Source organism: Etheostoma cragini, chromosome 17 (genome assembly GCF_013103735.1).
Source record: "Etheostoma cragini isolate CJK2018 chromosome 17, CSU_Ecrag_1.0, whole genome shotgun sequence".
Classification (NCBI taxonomy): Eukaryota; Metazoa; Chordata; class Actinopteri; order Perciformes; family Percidae; genus Etheostoma; species Etheostoma cragini.
In genome coordinates, this window is record NC_048423.1 from 11,049,062 (window position 1) to 11,068,527 (window position 19,466).

At 41.7% G+C, this 19,466-nt stretch overlaps 1 protein-coding gene across 2 annotated transcripts; it reads right to left on the bottom strand.

Moving 5' to 3' along the window:
• Positions 1-878: 878 nt before the first annotated feature.
• Positions 879-18,563, bottom strand: efemp1 (EGF containing fibulin extracellular matrix protein 1). 2 transcript variants are annotated; one of them, XM_034898954.1, is made up of 11 exons: positions 18,324-18,563; positions 17,618-17,721; positions 17,407-17,452; positions 16,893-17,186; positions 6,152-6,274; positions 5,879-5,998; positions 5,097-5,216; positions 4,714-4,833; positions 3,677-3,803; positions 3,398-3,590; positions 879-2,812 (listed from the first exon to the last, which is right to left on the bottom strand). In XM_034898954.1, exons 2-11 carry the CDS (start codon positions 17,696-17,698, stop codon positions 2,651-2,653), a joined length of 1,386 nt encoding a protein of 461 aa, XP_034754845.1. In that variant the 5' UTR covers positions 17,699-17,721; positions 18,324-18,563; the 3' UTR covers positions 879-2,650. The 2 variants fall into 2 exon arrangements, with proteins under 2 accessions (XP_034754845.1, XP_034754846.1); XM_034898955.1 differs by having other exon boundaries at positions 18,339-18,554.
• Between the last annotated feature and the right edge of the window lie 903 nt (positions 18,564-19,466).

Below are 19,466 nucleotides of genomic sequence, written 5' to 3' on the forward strand. Positions count from 1 at the left end.
ATATTTTGCCTATGGTCTCTGCACTTGGATCCTCCATTCTCTAAAGCTTACAACAGTTTTGAGGAAAGTACGGAGGGTAACAAACATTCAAGGCTTTGCCTTTGATATATTTAATAAATCTAACAATGATTCATGAAATGGCTAGCTATGTGCAAGGTGATTAAGTTAATTATCTGCACTGTTACACTGAGTGGAATATTAATCATGAACGAGAACATGAAAACGTTGATCTTCTTGAGGAGTTTAGCACATGGTTGAGTCACAGAAAAAGTGGGTGAGCAATGTTTTCTCCCGGGGGTTGAATCATGCACGGACAGCAAAAACACAGAGCGCCAATGACTGTTGAGCTGAAGATGGGGTTAGGGGAACAATGACACATCGTGTATCATCTTACACCTCCTAACACTGCTCTGGCTAAAGCTCTCGACAGCAGAATGATTGAGTAACAGCTTACCATAAAACCCCTCCCAACCAATTTCACATCTAAATATGTTGTGTATGGGTGTGTGTGTGTGCATGCTTCACATTCGTCCCTCAGCAAACATTGACTCAACATTGCCAACTATATTACTATATACCCCTTTGGATCTCTTTCAACAAGATATATGTATATACGTATATGATGGCTATAGGGCTTTATGTTCACTGCATTTATCATTGTTACATTCAGATGAAATCATCCTCACATTTTCCCAATTACATTGGCGGAGCAGTGGAGCATTTCAAGTAACTGCTGCATTTTCCATTATACTGTATATGAAGTCCACTCATGGGAGGCATGCAGGGGCACAGTGCAAAGCAGCATTTTTTCCCACACATTTGTTGTTTATCTCTTTCACACAAGTTGTTGGATATTGAAAAAATCTGAACAACCTAATCCATTGATCCATCATATTTTATTACCAATATAACTTTTGTTCTTCAGAGTACAATCAATAAAAGATACATATGACAAAATATATTTTAAATAGATGAGAAAAACATTAAGGCATTTCAATGAAGGAAGACTTAACAGCATGAAAGATTAGTGTTATGTGTTTTTTGGTGTTTATACATCTAAGGCACTATGGTCGCTGCTGAAACCACATAAAAGATGTACAACTTTCTAAATTTTTTAACATGTTGGTTTCCAATGTGGTTTTCAGTGCTTTGTATGTCTACAGTGTACAGTGTTTTAGTAATAAGCAAGAGCAGACACGAAAGGCAAAAACGGTAGTGAAAGATTTCTCATACTGCCAAAAGTGTGGTGGCATTGTATTGACACTTTAATAATCCCCTGTGTCACAAATGAACCAGCAACGGGGCAAAGCACAGTAATTACTTTATCACGCAAGCCAGCCTGGTGCCAGTGTGACTTCTTGACTGGGACCGACATTAGAAAGCTCAGCTGTTTCTCTGGAGAATCGCCTTGGCACCAGTGAGTGGCCGATTGGCCAAGGTGTGTTGTGAAAGCCGTCATTTCCTGTGCATGTTCTCTAGTTAAAGAAAGAATCTCGTATGGCCTCTACGACCGAGGGCTGCAAGGATGGCATCACAGAAACCCATAAACAGCTCAACCACATCCACCGAACCTGGGGGCAGAGAACAAGGTCCCTCTCTCACTCTTTCCCTTTCTCTCCCTCTGTGTATTACACTTTCACTTGCTTGCATGCATAAACAATGCGAGGCGTGCGAGCACGCACACACACACACACACACACACACACACACACACACATACGTACACACATCCACACACACATCCACACAGATTTGTTGACTTGGTATGTACATGCTTAACTCTTGTGAGTAAAGTCTATGAGCATCAAGCCTGTTGTCATGCAAAGTTTACTCTCTTAACTAACAGGCAAATCCCCCCTCCCCTGTACACTTCTGACTTCTCTGGAAAGTATTACTCATGAGTAAAACTATACAGAAAGTTGCACAAAAAGCATGGCGCAGCAGTAGTAACCCCGAAAAACATCAACAAAAGATGTAATTTACAGGGTCTGTCAATAATGTTTGTATCAAATGCTGCTCATATTGGATATTTGTCATGTAGTACATTTACAGTGTACCAAAAAAAAAACTTTTTCAACAGATTGTTTCACTGATACACACACGGGTTATTGTAAATTCTGGCCTGAAACAAAATGATAAATGTAAGTACAGCTGCATCAAAACATCAATCACAGTTAGGATGTGTGTCCACTAGGCCTCTTTTCCTTAGTGCCACTGCTCTGTTCCCACTTGTTTTTTTAGTATGGTAGCAGTAAAAGTAAAAAAGGCTAACATGCTTTTCTTTTTTATGTCCACTTCAGGCACCTAAAGTCAAAAATGTTTCAACTTTAAAGATGAAAAATGATTTATTGTTAAGTGCTGTTGTTGAAACACAGTGCTTGATTCGTCAGGACGCTAAATCCCTTCATTACAATGCTTCCCAGCATCTTGAGAAAAAAAGATGCCCAGTGGTCACGTTACAGCATGGGCTGGTCTGTCATGAGCAAGCCTATTGGAACTGCTGTGCTGCTCTATGAGTCTGGGACAGCCTAAGTTATGTGTTGTATTGTGTGAAAAATGTACTGTATTTAATGCTGATACAGGCATCTCTTGTGTTACACTGCTAGGTGTGCTGAACCAGACATATGCGGGCTGCTGGGAATTACGATGTTTAGAAGGCGTATGGCCCAACTATTATAGTGAGCCGTAGCAGTGAGCTGGAGCGGTAGTTCATGGTCAAATGGTGAGTGACCATCTCCAGGTCTATGACGTATTCCCTGGGGCCTGACAGAGGCTTGGTTAGCACCAGCATGGCACTCATGTTGCTGGAACGCTGCAAAAAAATAACATCAGTCAATATGTACACATGTGAATACAGATTTTTCCATAGACTGTATATAAAACTAGGATTGATCACATATCTTTTATAATACAGTTTAACATACGCGGGATGCTAACTGCATTCCCACCAGCCTTTGTGTTAGCAAATGTTAGCATGTGAACATTCTAAAGTAAGATGGTGACCATTGTTAACATTAGACTATTTAACATCAGTATGTTAGCATTGTGAATTTGAGCATGTTAGCATGCTGACGTTTGCATTTGGCTCAAAGCAGTCTATGTCTAAGTCTAGGATGGCTGTAGATTCTTACTACTGTTTGTTTAGAATGTCAAATAGTATCTTGATCCGGCATAACTGTAACTACTATGTTACAAGCGCCATATGTTGATACAAAGTTGGGCAATTGTACCAAGCGGAGTAAAGAGGATGATAATATTGAGTAATCACAGGATTAGCATGAAACTGCAGATTTTGACAGCATCACAACAGTGTTACAGTGACGCATTTACTGTTACCACCTGTTACACCCTGCCTCAGCATTTATTGCAACACAAAAAATCATTCCCATAAACTTACCCTCAGGAAGAATTCTCCTGCCTCATTCCCAGCTTTGATCCTGAAGCTGTTGTGTGTGTTGGCGTACATGTTGGTGGCTTGAATCTGGAAGATGTCCGCTGGCACAGCCCGCTCGGCCTGGATGCTCATGTACTTGTAGACAATTGACGGCGGGAGACCCTGGCACTCAGCCTGAGACCGGCAGATACAGCGACTGCAAACACAAAACAGTTAAGAGATCTCTGTTAAACTGGCCGCGCTAATGATAGTGGGGGAAAAAACTGGATGATGTTTACTGACTTTTCAGAGGTTTTGGCGTAAGGCGCCTCGCAGGGGTTTCTGGGGTAGCAGCGGAAGCCTCCATAATAGTTCCAGCACATTTCATCATCTTGGCAGTTATGCGTCCCCGTCTCACACTCATTTATGTCTTGTGATTGGCAGAGAGACAGAGAGAGAGAACAAACGTATTGAGTAGTCAAAAATAGCTGGATGACAATCGTAGTATCCCCCCACTTCCAAAACACATACAAACTCTACACGCTTCATGAAACAGAGCTGTGAAAAAACAGGTCAGGACATGTACAATTTTGTGAACAGTGCAGCTCTATTTCATTTAATCTCCAGGCTGTAGCTCCCTGTTCCCTAGCTAACCCTGTTCCACTAAATGTGGAGTTGAAAAAAAGAGGAAAACAGGAGAACCAAAGAGGAAAGCCGGCAGATCTGTAGTCGAGGGAAGCCCCCAATGCAACCCTACACAGGCCTAACTGCAGCTCTTTTTCTGCATCACCATGAAAATAACCCCATCAAACATGCCCTAATCCACAGGGCTATTTCTGGCACAGCAGCCTGGATTCATCACCTTAAGGTTCCTCTAACACAACCGGCCGGATTCATGGCTCCCCCTATAAAGCCTGCACCTGACCGAGGGGGAGAGGAAAAAATAACAGCTCTCCCTTTGAGCGAGTGCCGGGGCTTCAAATAAATCCACTTCAAGAAACCAACATCGTGCATATAAATTCACAGAGGTGGCTTTGCGGGGCAACACAACGTTGTTTTTGTGCTGCCTAACCTCTGCCTTCTAACCATGACAGTACCGGCTGAGACTTCATTCTTGCTTGAGAGGTAGAATAGTGGATGATAGCAGGAATGATCAAGTTCCTCTTAACATTAATCTTCAAAGAATTGAGGAAGAGTAGGACGGGAGGGAGAGAGGAGTAACTTTGTTTTGTGTGAAAGCAGAGAGGAGGGCAAGACAGATAAATAAAAAAACTAAGAAGGGATGAAAAAAAGATTGATGGAATGAAAAAAGGGAGAGAAAAAAATGAGGGCTGCTTTACCTTGACACAACCTGTTTCCCTGCAGCTGATATCCTTCTGGACATTCACAGGCGTAACTTCCTGGGCTGTTAATACATTGGTACTGACACATGTAGCTGGAGAAGCTGCATTCATCGATGTCTGTACAGAGAATATACACACACACACAACCACACACACACACACACACACACACAAACATAAATGACACAGATACTGGTATGAGCAGGGCATGTTGAAAACTAGGCATGTAATGGGTGTTTACAAACATGCATCTATCTGCAGTTGTATATCTTTGTATATGTACTGTATATACATATATTCATACTGTATATATATACTGTATATATATATATATATATATATATATATATACGTGTGTGTGGGTGTGTGTGTGTGTCCACCTTGGCAGGAGACTGTGTCTTGTGCCAGCTCATAGCCCTGGTCACACTGGCAGAGGAAGGAGCCAATCAAGTTGTAGCAGTGGTGTTGACAGGGATTCTCCACGTCGCACTCATTCACATCTGGAACAAAAGCAGATGTTTTTCATACATGGATGTTATTGGATAATCCTGGTTTATTACAACTTGGAACTTTGGATGGATTTCTAAATGTGTTTCAGAGATAAACAGCGCTCTATAACAACACACCATTTTTTTCAATAACTTCCTTTGACTTTCACAGGAGGTTTGCTTTGTGGGTTCAGGTTGCATGGTCAATCTCATGATAGCCCTGAGCTTCCAGGGATAAAAAATAACAGCTCGACCACCATTTGCTTTGTTAAAGTTATTTCTGACCTTAAAATATCTGCATCCTGAGAAAACTGAGGAACAAAAGAAACAGTGTGGCTTAACACTAGTTCATTACTTTGATGAGCTAAACCGGAGCTGACATCCTCTGCTGTCTATTACACCCCACCTCTTTACACCTACCTAATTATTAATGCTTCTTTATCGATTACATCTGTTCTTTTCGATACTATGTGTATTTTATTGTACCCTGGTGTCTGCTTTTGTTGTGCTTATATGTACATTAAAAAAGTAATTATGATTATTATAATAAACCCTTGTAATTTGCATTGAGCATTCCTAACACAAAATGTCTGACAGGCTGCGCCATTAAATAACAAAGCATTGAAGCAAAATGTTTGTTGTACACGCTAACAAATGGCTTACAGTGTACTTACCAACACAGCTGTGGTTGTTGCTGGCCAACTTGTGACCTGCGTTGCACTCACAGTAGTATGAGCCCTGTGTGTTCACACATCTGTGCATGCAGTAGTGGGTCAGGGTGCACTCGTCTCTATCTGCAGGAAAACAGCAACATAAACACTTACAGCAGAACCATGAAGATAGAAGCGGAACGATACATAGCAAAAAACAGTGTTTTTTTTATTTGACACCAGTTTTAATCATGTAATAAAGCGAGAGCAGAGCGTTTGTTTACGTCAACAACTGACCTACACAGTGGCCTCCATTCTTCTGGTAGCCTGGAGGACACTGGCAGGTGTAGGAGCCTCTGGTGTTGTAGCATGTCTGTTCAGGGCCACAAGTGTGTCTGCCTGTTGCACATTCATCTATGTCTGCAATAAACACACAGAAACAGACACTGAGAGGAAGCGACACAAAGTTACAGTAATGCCTACTGTTAGCAGGAACATGTGGCAGACAAAGCAAAGCAACATGTCTGGACTACATGTACTCTGTGATCTGTGATCGCTAAACTACTTTCCATGGACAGAAAAAAAATCTGTGATCTCTGACACCATCACATCACACACATACTCATACAGAGAGGAGACGATTAAATAAAGAGGGCTTTTATTCAACAGCTCCGGGTGGAAGGGAAAACACTGATGATATCTCTACTAACAGGACATCTCTTTGAATGGGGAAGTGTGTGTGTGTGCGTGTGTGTGTGTGTGTGTGTGTGTGTGTGTGTGAGAGAGAGAGAGAGAGAGAGAGAGAGAGAGACAGAAAAAACAAAGAGAGAGAGAGAGAGCTCTACTGAGAACTCATGTGCTTTCTACCGTTACACTCTCTCATCAGACATCCATTAACCCAGAAGCCCACAGATCCACTTTGTATCCCTTCCCTCATCATTAATAAGTTATATAACATTATAAACAATAGTTTGATGTTAGTAAATGGTGCTTAAAAACACAAAGCCCCTACCAGGAGTATAATCACTGCAGCATAAGATATCTAAACTTTAGATAATTCTGCAAATGTTTCACTGACCAACTTGATAATTTCTTAATAAACTTAATAATAAACATCATTTCAGAAATGACCCATTCAAATTTGTCCAGAATGACTCATATTAATGGTACTGTACATACAATCAGCAGTGTACGTTTTGGGACGATAAATTGATGGTGAAGTTATGACTGGTGTAAAACCTCCAGAAAGGAATTTTCCCCCTCAAGTTACAATAGTTACGTTTTCATTAGAAATGTGAATTTTCCATACACAACACAGCAGTGGAAAGATTTTCATTTTTATCTCACCCCTGCAAACATGTTCTCAATTTATGTTTGTTTGGAGTCAGAGCACTGAAAAAAAGGCTTTTCTCACTATAACCTCCCTCGCCCCCTTTTTTTCTGAACTTCCCCCATACCCCCACACACAGCACAAATACGCCCATACTTTATACTCTCATCCCTATGAGCCCACCAGCAGTCCTCTTGGGTGGTCTGACACAACCTATCATATGCAGACAGCTAGCGGGCATCAGTTTAAAAGCATGACAGACGGTTATCCTCAATAACACACATACACACACAAGAAAGGAAGGAGGGTATCATTACAGCATTGTAATTTGACACGAGTAGCCTAACAATAGTCAGAAGAACCTGAATGAAAACCTTAAGTTGAACTCTGTGCACCCTTGACAGACATGACATGATTGTATTATTATCCCTCCTGCAGAGTTTAGATTAAAATGAAAGCCAAACTTGCTGCTGCACATATATCTCAAACTGATATTCCCCCTGGACATGTTTCATGTGATGAGGTCTCAGTTGGCAAGGATCAGGCCCTTCCCAGAGTGCCTCTAATGTACTTTATGCCACTCCCACAGCCTCCACCATCCAGTGGAGTTGGTGCCTTTGAGAAATTGGCTGGATTTGCTGCGAAAGAACCCGTGAAGAAAAGGTAAAAGGGCTCAAATGTGCTTTACTCTTTGGGAGCACAATGATAAGATGAACTAAGTACATTAGGGACAAAAGCAAGGACTTATCTACAAAGGTGCCACTGAGAGACAACAGGTGTGAATTGCATTTAGGGAGGAATGCCCAGACCAGATTCACTGCCCCCCACCCCAACAGCCCAAAGGCTTCATGACATGGCTGTTAAAAAGCCCAGGTGTATCAGAGAGTATCTGTCCCTGTTAGTGGTAGACCTGCATCATCCAGATTCAGCCTCTTAGGTCAAGAGATCTGATTTATTTCCCCGCATGGTGTTTGGCCACAGATATGCAGGTGCATTCATACTCAACCATTGTTGTTTAGGTATGATTTGAGGAGGTTTATGAGGGTGTATCTGTCTGGGTGATGATACCAATAGCTACTGTCTAATGCCATCTATCCTACTAATACAGTATATTCAGATTAATATTTGCTGGCGGGTCACTAAAACTGTCGTAATAAACACAATGAGATGAAACAACTATACAAAAACAACACCTATCTATGCTGTGCTTTCAACACGCAAAACATTGACAGGAGAAAACAATACAGAAGCCATGTGTGTATTAGCTAGCCTTGACAGCTACACAAGCTAACCCTTTAAATAATAACAGGGTGATGTGCTTGTCAGAGAAAAAACTGGATGTAAAATCTTGTGTGTTTATAGGGTACCAATGAAATGTTTAAATTAATTTCAACAAATAGTTGGAGCTGGGATCAAAGCCCTGTGAATCACAGCCACACCTACTTACTGGAGATACTTGGTGATTCATTGGGTCTGGAAATGCCCAGCCTTCCGACAGTATATTCAGACAAAACAAGCCTGAGATTAAATCATCAGCATTTACTGTTTATAATGTTTACCAGTAGCATGTTAGCGAGCAAACAATTGCGAATTAGCAACAATTATAAATTTATGGGAATGTTATTTTTACGGGTATGGTGGTTGACAGAAGTACTGGACAGAATATAATCTGAAGGTGGCAAAATGTGTGGGAATCACTAACATTTTAGCAGTTCATCCTGAGATTCAGCTTCCATAGGTCAAGCAATTTCATGGCAAATAGCCAAGTGTGGCTAAGCACCAATAGCTAGTGAAAAGGTTTCTTAAGAGCTAAGATTGTCTTTGTTGGATTTTTTACATTTGTTCCTATTTCCGTTTTGCTGTCACTGGTTGAACAGTGAGCAGTCCATTGGTGTAAGCAATTATTTTCTCCAGGTGTCGGGCAGATAATCTGGATGTTCGAACACTTTTCCTATGGAAGGTATAGAAACCAACTGTTGTTTTGAAGTAAGTGCACATGGCTAACTGCAAATTGTTTAGATGTGAAGAATGCAATGATGCTTCCGGAGAAGTTCTGTGTACGGAAAAGTCATCCTCACTCCCTTTAAGAAAGCTTTGAGAGCTCTAAATAAAAGCATATGTGCTGAATGCAATCCAAATGTTCATTCACAGGAATATCTTGTGGTAACTGCTACTTTGTCACTAAACCTTTAAGATGCTGCCAATACAAAGTGTACAAGTGTGTGTGTGTGTGTGTGTGTGTGTGTGTGTGTGTGTGTGTGTGTGTGTGTGTGTGTGTGTGTGTGTGTGTGTGTGCGTGTGTGTGTGTGTGGGCTTGTTTAGGTGGTGTGGGAGGTTATCCCACACTGGCTGGCTCTTCTCTTAGGTCCCATAAAGCCTCCACAGCTTACCACATGCAGTACAGTCCACCCAGGAAAACAAATTTTACCATAAAATGTGATGATGTGTTGCGTGTGGGGAAAAGTCACTTTTTTCTCTGAGGTCAGATTTTTTTTCCAGAGTTTATTTAACACAGCTTACAAGCTAACTCTAAGAGCAAGCCTGCTGTAACATCACAGGGAAAGATAAGGCTGTCCAGCAGGAGAGTGGAAGATGTGGAAGGAAAGAATGAGGAGACAGGGTGGAGGCTTTTTTTTTAAACAAAAAAGGGATTTTTAAGATTTGAAGTTAGATTTACGGCCGTGTGTGCATATGTGATGTCAGAGTTAAAAACTCCTTGCTTGTCAGTGAGATTAATACTAAATGCCTTGTGGGAGTTAAGGGGGAGTAACGGGAATGGCGGCAGTTCAAAGAATGCGAGAGTGTGTGTAATGGACAAGTGGGTGTGTGTGCATCAGAGGTCCTGTTTGAGGTGCTCAAACATTAACTGGTCTTTTACAATGTTTTACAGAATGGGGTAATAAACTGAATACTTGTTTAGTGTGTTTGTGCGTGCATATGGGTGAGAAAGAAACAGCATGCGTGTCTGAAACAGGGACAAACATTATTTTGCCAGAATTCAGAGCAGAATTTGCTTCAGATTTAAACTGACATGATAGGGCTTGTTGTAATTATCACTTGAGAGCATTTAGTCTTGTTTTTACTGTAATCGCTGCAATGGAAAGCAGGAGCCGTTCCAAAGAACAGTTGGAGCCATCCTGCTGTTGGACGGCATCTCGGTTTCCCTCTGATTATTGGATAATTCAATTTTTGGGAAAGCAGGGGGCAAGATGTGTGATGTTAATAGCCCATAAAATTTCACAATGTCAAATATATTAGCGTGCCATACACCAGACCCTGAGTCTTTGGTTTTTGCTTAACCCCAAACACCTTTATATCACCCCTCCTGGCAAACGCTGGATTGCACATTGTTTAATTTGTTTATAATTATCTCTGCAACGCAGTGTAAAATGCAACTATCACAGAATTGAACTCCTACGCAAGACAAATGGGAATGGTAGTGTTTCCCTTTCAAAGCAAACTTAAACACAGAGCAGATAAGAAAGTAAAGAATTCAAGACACTCTATCCTTATATTCTGTGTATTTCCATCCGAATTTTTGCATAACATATTTCAATGCTTTTGCTATTCTCACCACTCCCAAGATTCTTCCTCTCATTGCTCTCATTGTCTCATTTATCTGTTCTAAATGTACCTTGATTTCTTTTTGTGCCATTATTTTTTCTCATTTTAATGATCTGATCAACATGTAAAAGTGTATCGGCTTGCTTTGTGCAAATTGTTTTTATTTAAAACAACATTGGCATATAGCCTACTGTAGTGTTTTTCACACATAACATTCTCACTTAGAGCAGTCATTCACACTTGGAGCAAATAAAATCTCAAACAAGGTAACACTGTCTATCAATAAAAGGGGTGGGGGGGGAGAATTCACATTAGCTGTGTGCTTGGCCATCAAGTGGTGTTTCGGACTGGGAGTGCTGCGATGATAGCTCAGTTCACAACGACAAACACACAGAACACTAAGGTCTTGTCAATGGAACCATTTGGCAACTTTTTACAAAGTAAACTTTGAATTACGAATCCTATTGGCATCCATTTCGGCATCTTGCACTCGCCATCCACTCAAAACGTAACGTTACTACTCTTTGGCCGGCTCAAAAGTCCAAACAAGTGTGTGCAGCATGCCTGTTTTTTTGTTTCCAGTCGCGCTAGATCCGGTGTGATGTTTTTAGTTTTTCCTAACATTACCAGTTGATGCAACAGCATGTGAAAAAACTACAAAGTCTGCTAGGCCAAAAAAACTTTAATGTTGCGACAAAAAAAATGAAAAATAGGTTTGCATTAACGCCGTTAATAACACATTTAACTGACAGCACTAATGCTTACCCTTACTAACTAGTTTGTGAGTTTGTTCCACACTCATCGAAATGTCGGGCAGAGTCTTGACATTCTTGAAAATCCGTCCAGTTTGCCAACGACATTCCTTACTGATAATAATCCTTCCTGTTGCTCGGAAAATGTTTGGAAAGTGCTGGGCAACTTCTCTGCTATTCAGTGTGAAAACTATCAATCACTTTGCCAACCTGACATGACAGCAGTCAATCTGTAGACATTCAAAAATTTGTGGCAAGGAAGGAATGAAACCTGAAAATAGGGTCAAATTAAAAGAACATGGGCACCTGCTTAGTTCACCTGGTAGAGCTGGCGCCCATATATAGAGGTATATTCCACAATGTAGCGGCCGAGGGTTTGTCCTATCCAAATAAAGGCCTAAAACGCCCCAAATAAGAAAAAAAACAGTAACGGTTCGCATGAACCGTTACACTAAACCAAAGTTCACAAGCCTGAGTCACGTTAGCTACATGTGCTAAAGTTATCACAACAAGTTGAAATCAGTCACACTAGGGTGAGCACAAATGAAGCGCAGCAATGGAGTGCTGTGTATAAGACGTAGACGGTGTGTCCCCGCTCCACCGTTGTAAGGTATGTGAATAGAAACCCATGCATCCCCCAGATGTGCCGATGACCGGGCCAAGAAACAGAAACTATAGTTGATATTTTTAATTTCATGCGCAAGAAATGCCTCAGTTCCCAGCAAAAGAATTTTGTCGGCCTTCGTCAATGCACTGCTGTCTGTTCAAAGTAAATGAAAAGAAATGCATGCATATGCATTGCAAAGGAGAAAGAGTGTAAGAAATATGAACCCTGTGATCGCATGTGAGTGTCACCCAGCTGAGCGCAATAGTGATTTATAGCAGCCCTGTGTCCCTTTCCATCATGAGGTAATTGGAAAGAGAAACACATGTAAGCACATTAGAGGAGGAAGCAGCTGGCCGTTGGACAGGCACCGACCTCAGTGAGAATAATAACAACAACAACATTAAGCATTCACGCTGAGGAGGCATGACAAAGCTGCTTCCTCTCCTGCTCCTCTCTGCCATCGTTGATGTGATGGCAGCAAAGAGTCAGCAGCAAATCCACAAGCAATAACAGCATACTGTACAGCAACACTGCACAGGCCAAAGGAGAGGCTGCCTGCAGGATGGTTGGATTAAATTCACAGTCTGAAAGATACTCTGGTCTTCTCTGGCAGTGTCAGTAAATTGATGAAATACTGTAACCATGTTAAGCCTGTTAAAACATAGGAGGGCTGGAAGTCATTCTCTGACATTAGAAAGGGAGATTAAAAACTGTTTATTGCCATAGACACAGTACACTGACATCAAAATATAACCAGTAGTTAAAAGAGCCTTAAAGAATTACAAACAACAGGTTCCATGAATTGGACAGGAAAATCTGACTGTAGGGCACTGGGACAGTCACATAGTAAAGACGCGCTGATGCAGGACAGTGCAAATCAAAAGTCTGAGAACAGGTGGAAGACAAGAGCTTAGCTGGTAATAGGAGGGTTCAACAGGCACAAAGGTGCGCCTCAGGAGTCTTTTTGTTTGAGTAACCCTAAACAAAGTGGGTCTGCTTGTGTTTGATCCCACTTCCTCAACAAAGTCATAGCTAAATGTTTAAATATAACATCCTGTATCACATTCACCTCATTGTTCAGGTATTCAGCCGTGTCTGTGTTTCTTCAGTTGCTGCTGCCTAAACAAAAGGCAATAAATGTCCCGCTGTTGCATATCACAGAAGATAACAAGAGCCCAGGGTCTCTGGCGTAGGCATTAGACCCCTCTTTACATCAACACCTGTGAATCTTCTGTGTGTGTTTGAATAAAGGGACAGAGCTGCAGAGAAATTGTTGAAGTTTCCACTAGAGCTGCGCTGCGGAAAGGCTGCTCTCGTGGTAGCTTCCCTTTTGCAACTGTCAATTAACAGCTCATTTGCTTTCTGAGTCTCGTTTTCTTGCTTGACCGTCATTATTTAGTAAGGTAAAGTGTTATGAACCTGACACTATGCAACAAACTTTTCTAATCTGTGTTGCTTATCTCTGATGGATGTTCGGAAAAAACAAACACTGACAGAATAACATCTGAAGGAACTTTCCTGAACAACTGTAATCGCTCTCTGTGCTCACTTTTACGTTGCCTGTGGACGAGCAAAGACTGGGTGGCTGGGGCTTGTTTCTTCAAGTGCGAATGTCAGGATGAGATGACAACAAGCAGAGCTGTAAAGTATAAACTGTAAAGGGCAAGTCATGTAGCAGCGTCATGTTGTGCTCCCTCTGCTTGTTCTCCTTTCTGCATTCCTGCTCCGTGCAGATCGATCCGATGCTTATCTGTCAAAGGTGCTGAGTAATTCCTACCATCACAAAAGATGGGAGCAAATGGAAAAAAACAACCACCACTGACATTCCAGAGATATTCCTCCCAAGTGCATTGCATCTGTGTGGAAAAATGTTATTGCATGCACTCGGCCTTGTTCGGAAAAGTACACAAGTTCTCTGTCACACAGGGATTAAAGGCCTCAATAGAACATAGTTAGGAAAGATTTCCAGCCACTACAGGTGAAGAGCGTCTAGATGTAGCTAAAATCCGCCAGGCATGCAGGTGGTAATGTGGCCTGCATGACCTCAGAAAACCAGACAAGTAAACAGGAGTGGCATGTCCTTTCATGTCCCATATTGCAATGCATGAGTATCTAATTCAGACTCGAAAAATAAGTAAACTCAAGAGGAGAATATCACGAAGTGTATAACATGATGTATTTCATTCCCCTTGGTCAACATTATATCCCTGAAACCACTGAAAGTACAGTTGAGTTAGTATGAGTAATCTCAAACAGTGTTCAACTGTAAATGAGGATCATAAAATAGCTGCTTTCCCCTTTTCATCAGATTTAAAGACTGATTGACCAATTTTGAGGGACAACCTTCATTTCTAGGAGGAAGTGATCTCACCTCTGTTGAAAATAAGAGTTCATATGCATACATACTACAACCAGCCACTTGTAGGCATCTCCCAGGGGTAAACAGTAAGTATGTGTGTATGTTTGGAGGGTGGGGGGGAGGTCATGGAAATGCGAGGCATCATTAAGCTGTCACACATACAGTAAAGGTTCATAGTGTCTCTGTGTGGCCAGGGCTGGAATAGAGTGCCAACTTCCCCAATGTGTCACTGCAACAACACACACTTAGGCTCGGCTTACTTCAGGACCCAAGGTCTTCATTGCCCATTTGCAAAATGGGAATAAATATTAAAATCAGGATTAAAAGGAAAAACTGTGCATTATATAATTTGTGGTTTGCTTCCCTTAAAATCAGCATTATTGATATTGCACTTTTTCTTTTCTTTTTCTTTTTTTATAATAATGCACTTAAGATAAGCTATTCCTTTGTTGTTGTTTTTTTATTTAAGTTGTGTTTTGGAAAATTGGTTTCATTTTTTTCCAGGGCATTTAGCTGATCTCTCCACTATTCGCCACACACTCAGCAGTAAGTCACCAAAACCACTCAGCAGCAGTACACCCCCTGACGCTGGTCCAACCTGGCTTGGTCAGTGCTCCGGCACTTCTGTGGTTATTTAGTCAGTGTCAGCCTTTCATCTTTCCCTTTGCTTTACCTGACTTGGCACTCTAGGTTTCCTCCACAGAGTGGTGGGTTAGCAGGGAAGGAGCCTGATGTAAGCGCTTTTTGATACATTTAGCCCCCCCCCCCGCCTCCCTACTGCAAGTTAATGGGAATTCCTTTGCTAGCAAACTACGTAGCTGTGCAAAACAGCCACTGTGGACCAAAAAAATAGTAGTGACAATACTGTGTCCAAGAACAATTGGCTCGTTGTAGAGATGTTAAGGGTAATGACAGAGAAACCAGAGACTGATGTAAACAAAGATTATATCACTCCACCAACAGAACTATAAGCCCACGAGACGGGACAAGACGCCTTCCAGTTAAAAATCTAGTCATTTCAAAGAAATCCCACTGACAGCAACAGCCTATCTTTGTTTAGCCCATGCACTGAAACAGCACGCCACCAGCAAATGAATAAGTATTATACTCATGCCAGCTCGCTTATGTGGTTACTTTAGCTGATATGTTGCCATGTTTTACACTCTAATAAAACCTAATTGGGTTCTAATTCAGAGAAACACATAAAGCACCTCACACATATATTTGCCCCAGGTGTAAAATTAAATTTGTTACTTTCACTGGAGATCTGTGACTGAAAGCCTCACCACACAGCCACTCACCACACACCTCTGCCTATTGGCAAGGCAAGAAGAGCTCCTAACCACTGAACAGATGTAATTTACGGTAATGCACTTTGCCTTACATGACGTCTACAGCTTACTCTACATATTCACATTCCCAAACTTTCACAGACCAAGTCAGAAGGCAAAGTAAAAGCTTTAAGAGGTTTCAAGTGATATCAGATATTCTCTCCCTCTGATGGAGCTATGAACATCTGGCACAAAGCAACGAAAGGCACTGATGTGTGTGTGTGTGTGTGTGTTCAGAATAAATCTTTAAACCACTCCCCATATGTAAAGATCAAAGAATCTCCCCCAAATTCAGGATCACACCCACAGAATGTTGCATAGCTACCAAAATCCCAAGCTGGTCATGGCCCAGGGAACTAAGACTGCAGGCATAAAGCCTACGTGTGAGCACAGAACTTGCCGCAATGTTAGAAAATCTTCTTGATTTGCCCCTGAAACAAAGGACCTCCACACCCTAACCAAGAACAATTTCTTATATCTTAAGAAGAAACTGAACTCCAAAAACAAAAAAGGTGCGAGCATTATGTTTAGAAACAATGGCATCACAGTGAGAAAAACCGAGAAGCTTCCAACACATCCGCTCCTGTGCATGGCTTAGCTGATGGCGACAGAACAGTTCAACATCAAGGCTCAAAAGTCATTAGCAAGTAATTATCAAATATCTACGCAGACCTGCTAGAGACACATTCAGACACATTCTTCCATGCAGCAGCACTACTTCTGGCCAAGGGCAACAAAAGCATACTATTCATAAGATTTAAAAAAAACAAGGACAGTGGGATTTTAATATTCACCCACATTTCATGAGTGGGCAACTTTTTATGGAGAGAGTGTGGCAGCGATCCCTTGTAGAACATATTTTGTTGTTACACCGCCTCTCCTGCTGACAGAGTCCAATTTCTCTCCTGAGGAGCTTGTCAACACCACTTGCTGAGATAAGAAGACCCGTCTCCATGTGTTGGTGTAAAGCCATTAAAAAAAAGACTATTTTTTTCAAGTTACTTTGATAGTATTTCGAATCATCTAGCTATATAGTATAGTAAAGTCTAGATAGCTAAGCAGAGAGGGGGAAAGTGCCTGGGCAGCAGATCTTACCTCTACAGAGGTTCTGCTCATCTGCAGTGTATCCAAGTGCACAGCGGATGGTCCGGCTGGACAGAGCGGCCCCCATGTTGCCTGAAGACAGTATGACCTGAGGCTGGCTTGGTTGGACAGCAGGAGCGGGGACAGCGCGAACCGCAGGGACAGGGTTTGGCAGCGGCACCTGCTCGCCCTCCTTACTGATATAGATGATGGCGCTCTTGGGGAGGCAGAGGTATCCGCCAAAGTGGTTGATACACTGCATCCCTCCTTTGCAGGCATCGTCTAACAAGGCACACTCGTCGATGTCTGACAAGGAAAACAGTATGACAAAAAGATGGATATAAGATATGTTATTTTCTGTATTTGATGTATTTTGATTGGTTAAAAGGCAACTGATATTAAGCTTAATTGAAAATACATGATAACTAAATACATAATTAAAGTCATTAAGCATGAATAGCTGCATAAACGTATAATAACCAATGCCTAACATTTAACATTTTTTGGGCAATTTGTCATTTCTCACCTCTGCACTGCTCTCTGACACTGTCATACTCATACCCTTCTGTGCACTGTGAAGGAAAGATGATTACCATTAACTAATATACATTTTAGTGTCCTGTCATTATCATATGATAAAAAAAAACACGAATCTCCATCAGCAAATGAAAGTAGCCTACACAGCATGCCAGTTTGTATTAAACCTACATAGAACAACACTAAGATATCGCACTTACTGTGTAGAAGACGGGCTCCTCAGCTTCCTGACAGAGGACATGTGTGAAAACCGCAAAAAGACACACGCAGATGCCCAGCATGACGACCAAACGTCTGAGCAGCTCTGTAACAAGATGCAGACGAACCAAATGGATAGAGCGTGCAAGATTATTTTTTGCTTGACAAGCCTACACGTTTTAATACCAGTTATTACATCATTGGTGGCATTGCTTAACAAGTCCCAACATCTCCCGCTGCTGGCGTGATGTTTGTGTTGGCACCACTCCAGCCAAATCTGCGACTTCAACTAAGTGAAGTGTTTTTTTGCTGTTTTTCTCCAAAAGGATTAGTGCGTAATACGCGTCAAGATCGTGCGTAAACATGCCCTCCTGTGTCAGTCAGTGTCAACAAAATGAACGAGTTAATCAGCCATGCAGAGCTCACGATGATTAGAATCCTGTATTTGCACCAAACATCTCATTTTACAAGCCGCACATATCAAATAGTATTCTGCCATGTTCACCTTGCAGCCTTGTATCACTTGTTACTGGACAAGTCCCTGAAACAAGCGAACTACACAAGTAACAAGTGCTACTGCATTTTTTTTTCTCTCTCTCTCTCAATTGTTTCAACATTAACACTCCTTGGAACAGCTCTCATTGTGATCTGATCAGAGTGCTGTACTGTACATGCAGTATATTTGTCATCCTGTGGCGCCTTACGTACCTGCAATTACTGTACCTGCGGACCTCCAACTCTCCTGGCGTGCTGAAGAAAATGTCCCCGGTTTATGTTTTTTTCTGCAGATCCGAGTGTGTGTGTGAACGCGTGACAGGCTGGGCTTTATTCTGCAAATGGTGCCGTGGATGTTAGGTGGTTGTTGGAGCGCAAGCAGGACTTGTGATGAACATGCGGTTCGTATTGTATGATATTGGGGGCGGTGTACCGGGCAGGTTGAACTCGCGTTTCTCTCTCACCGGGGAGCAGTAAACGATCAGCAGGTTACAGTGGCTCCCTCTATAGACTGATGACTAGTGATAAAAAGGTGATCATCATAAGAAACGGCTGTCAATGGAAACCTAAACTCAGAAATAATTAGTAATAATTACTAGTTTTATGGTTGCACAGAACAATACCCCCATCATTCTAAGACACCAAAGTAAACTTTGGATCTAATGCCGTAAACACTGAACCTATAATTTATTGCTGTAATAACACAAATGATAGAGTATTCAATAAAGCTTTAATAAAATCTGTCTTTCCTTGTACCTGTGTACTACCACATTAGGGAGTTTGAAGTGATATTTGTTTGCATGTTCTCAATAGTTTTTGAAGACATCTGAAAAACTGGAGCCATAACCCATTTACATTTTAAAGGCCTTCACCAGTTCTGTATGTTATTTTAAGAATGACCCCCCCCATAACTGTTGGGGTTGGAACATCCAGACCCTGTCATGCAGTGATAGACTTTAGTGCCTGTGTGTGTAATGGTATATATGTAGCTACAGTATGTTTGTGCAGCAGGTGTTAAATCAAATCATGTGTTGAAGACCTCTGTCAGCAACCTCTACATTAGCCTCTAATACATTTCATGGTGTTTACAAGAAGCCTGGGCTTCAGGAACATCTGCTGGAATTGGCATGGCTTTCTGTGTTTCCCATGGGTGAAGAGACAGCAAGTGATTATGTGTTTGTGCGTGTGTATGCATGTGTGTGCCAACAGTTTGCTGATATGAGTGGATAGAACAGATTTGGCACCACCTCCTTTAATGCTGACCTTCTGACCTTTCCTCGTGGGTTGTGGGTGACAAGAGGATCGCACATAGATTCCTCATGGTGCAATATATTCTGTAGATGCAGAGTCAAACTC

What these genes read in the sequence shown, in the direction of transcription:
- efemp1 (XM_034898954.1), bottom strand. Translation starts at nt 17,698, where the DNA reads ATGCTGGGCATCTGCGTGTGTCTTTTTGCGGTTTTCACACATGTCCTC. An exon ending in TGTCAGAGAGCAGTGCAGAG is followed by an intron (nt 17,187 to 17,406) that starts GTGAGAAATGAC and finishes TTTCCTTGTCAG; the next exon opens with ACATCGACGAGTGTGCCTTG. An exon ending in TGAGCAGAACCTCTGTAGAG is followed by an intron (nt 6,275 to 16,892) that starts GTAAGATCTGCT and finishes TGTTTATTGCAG; the next exon opens with ACATAGATGAATGTGCAACA.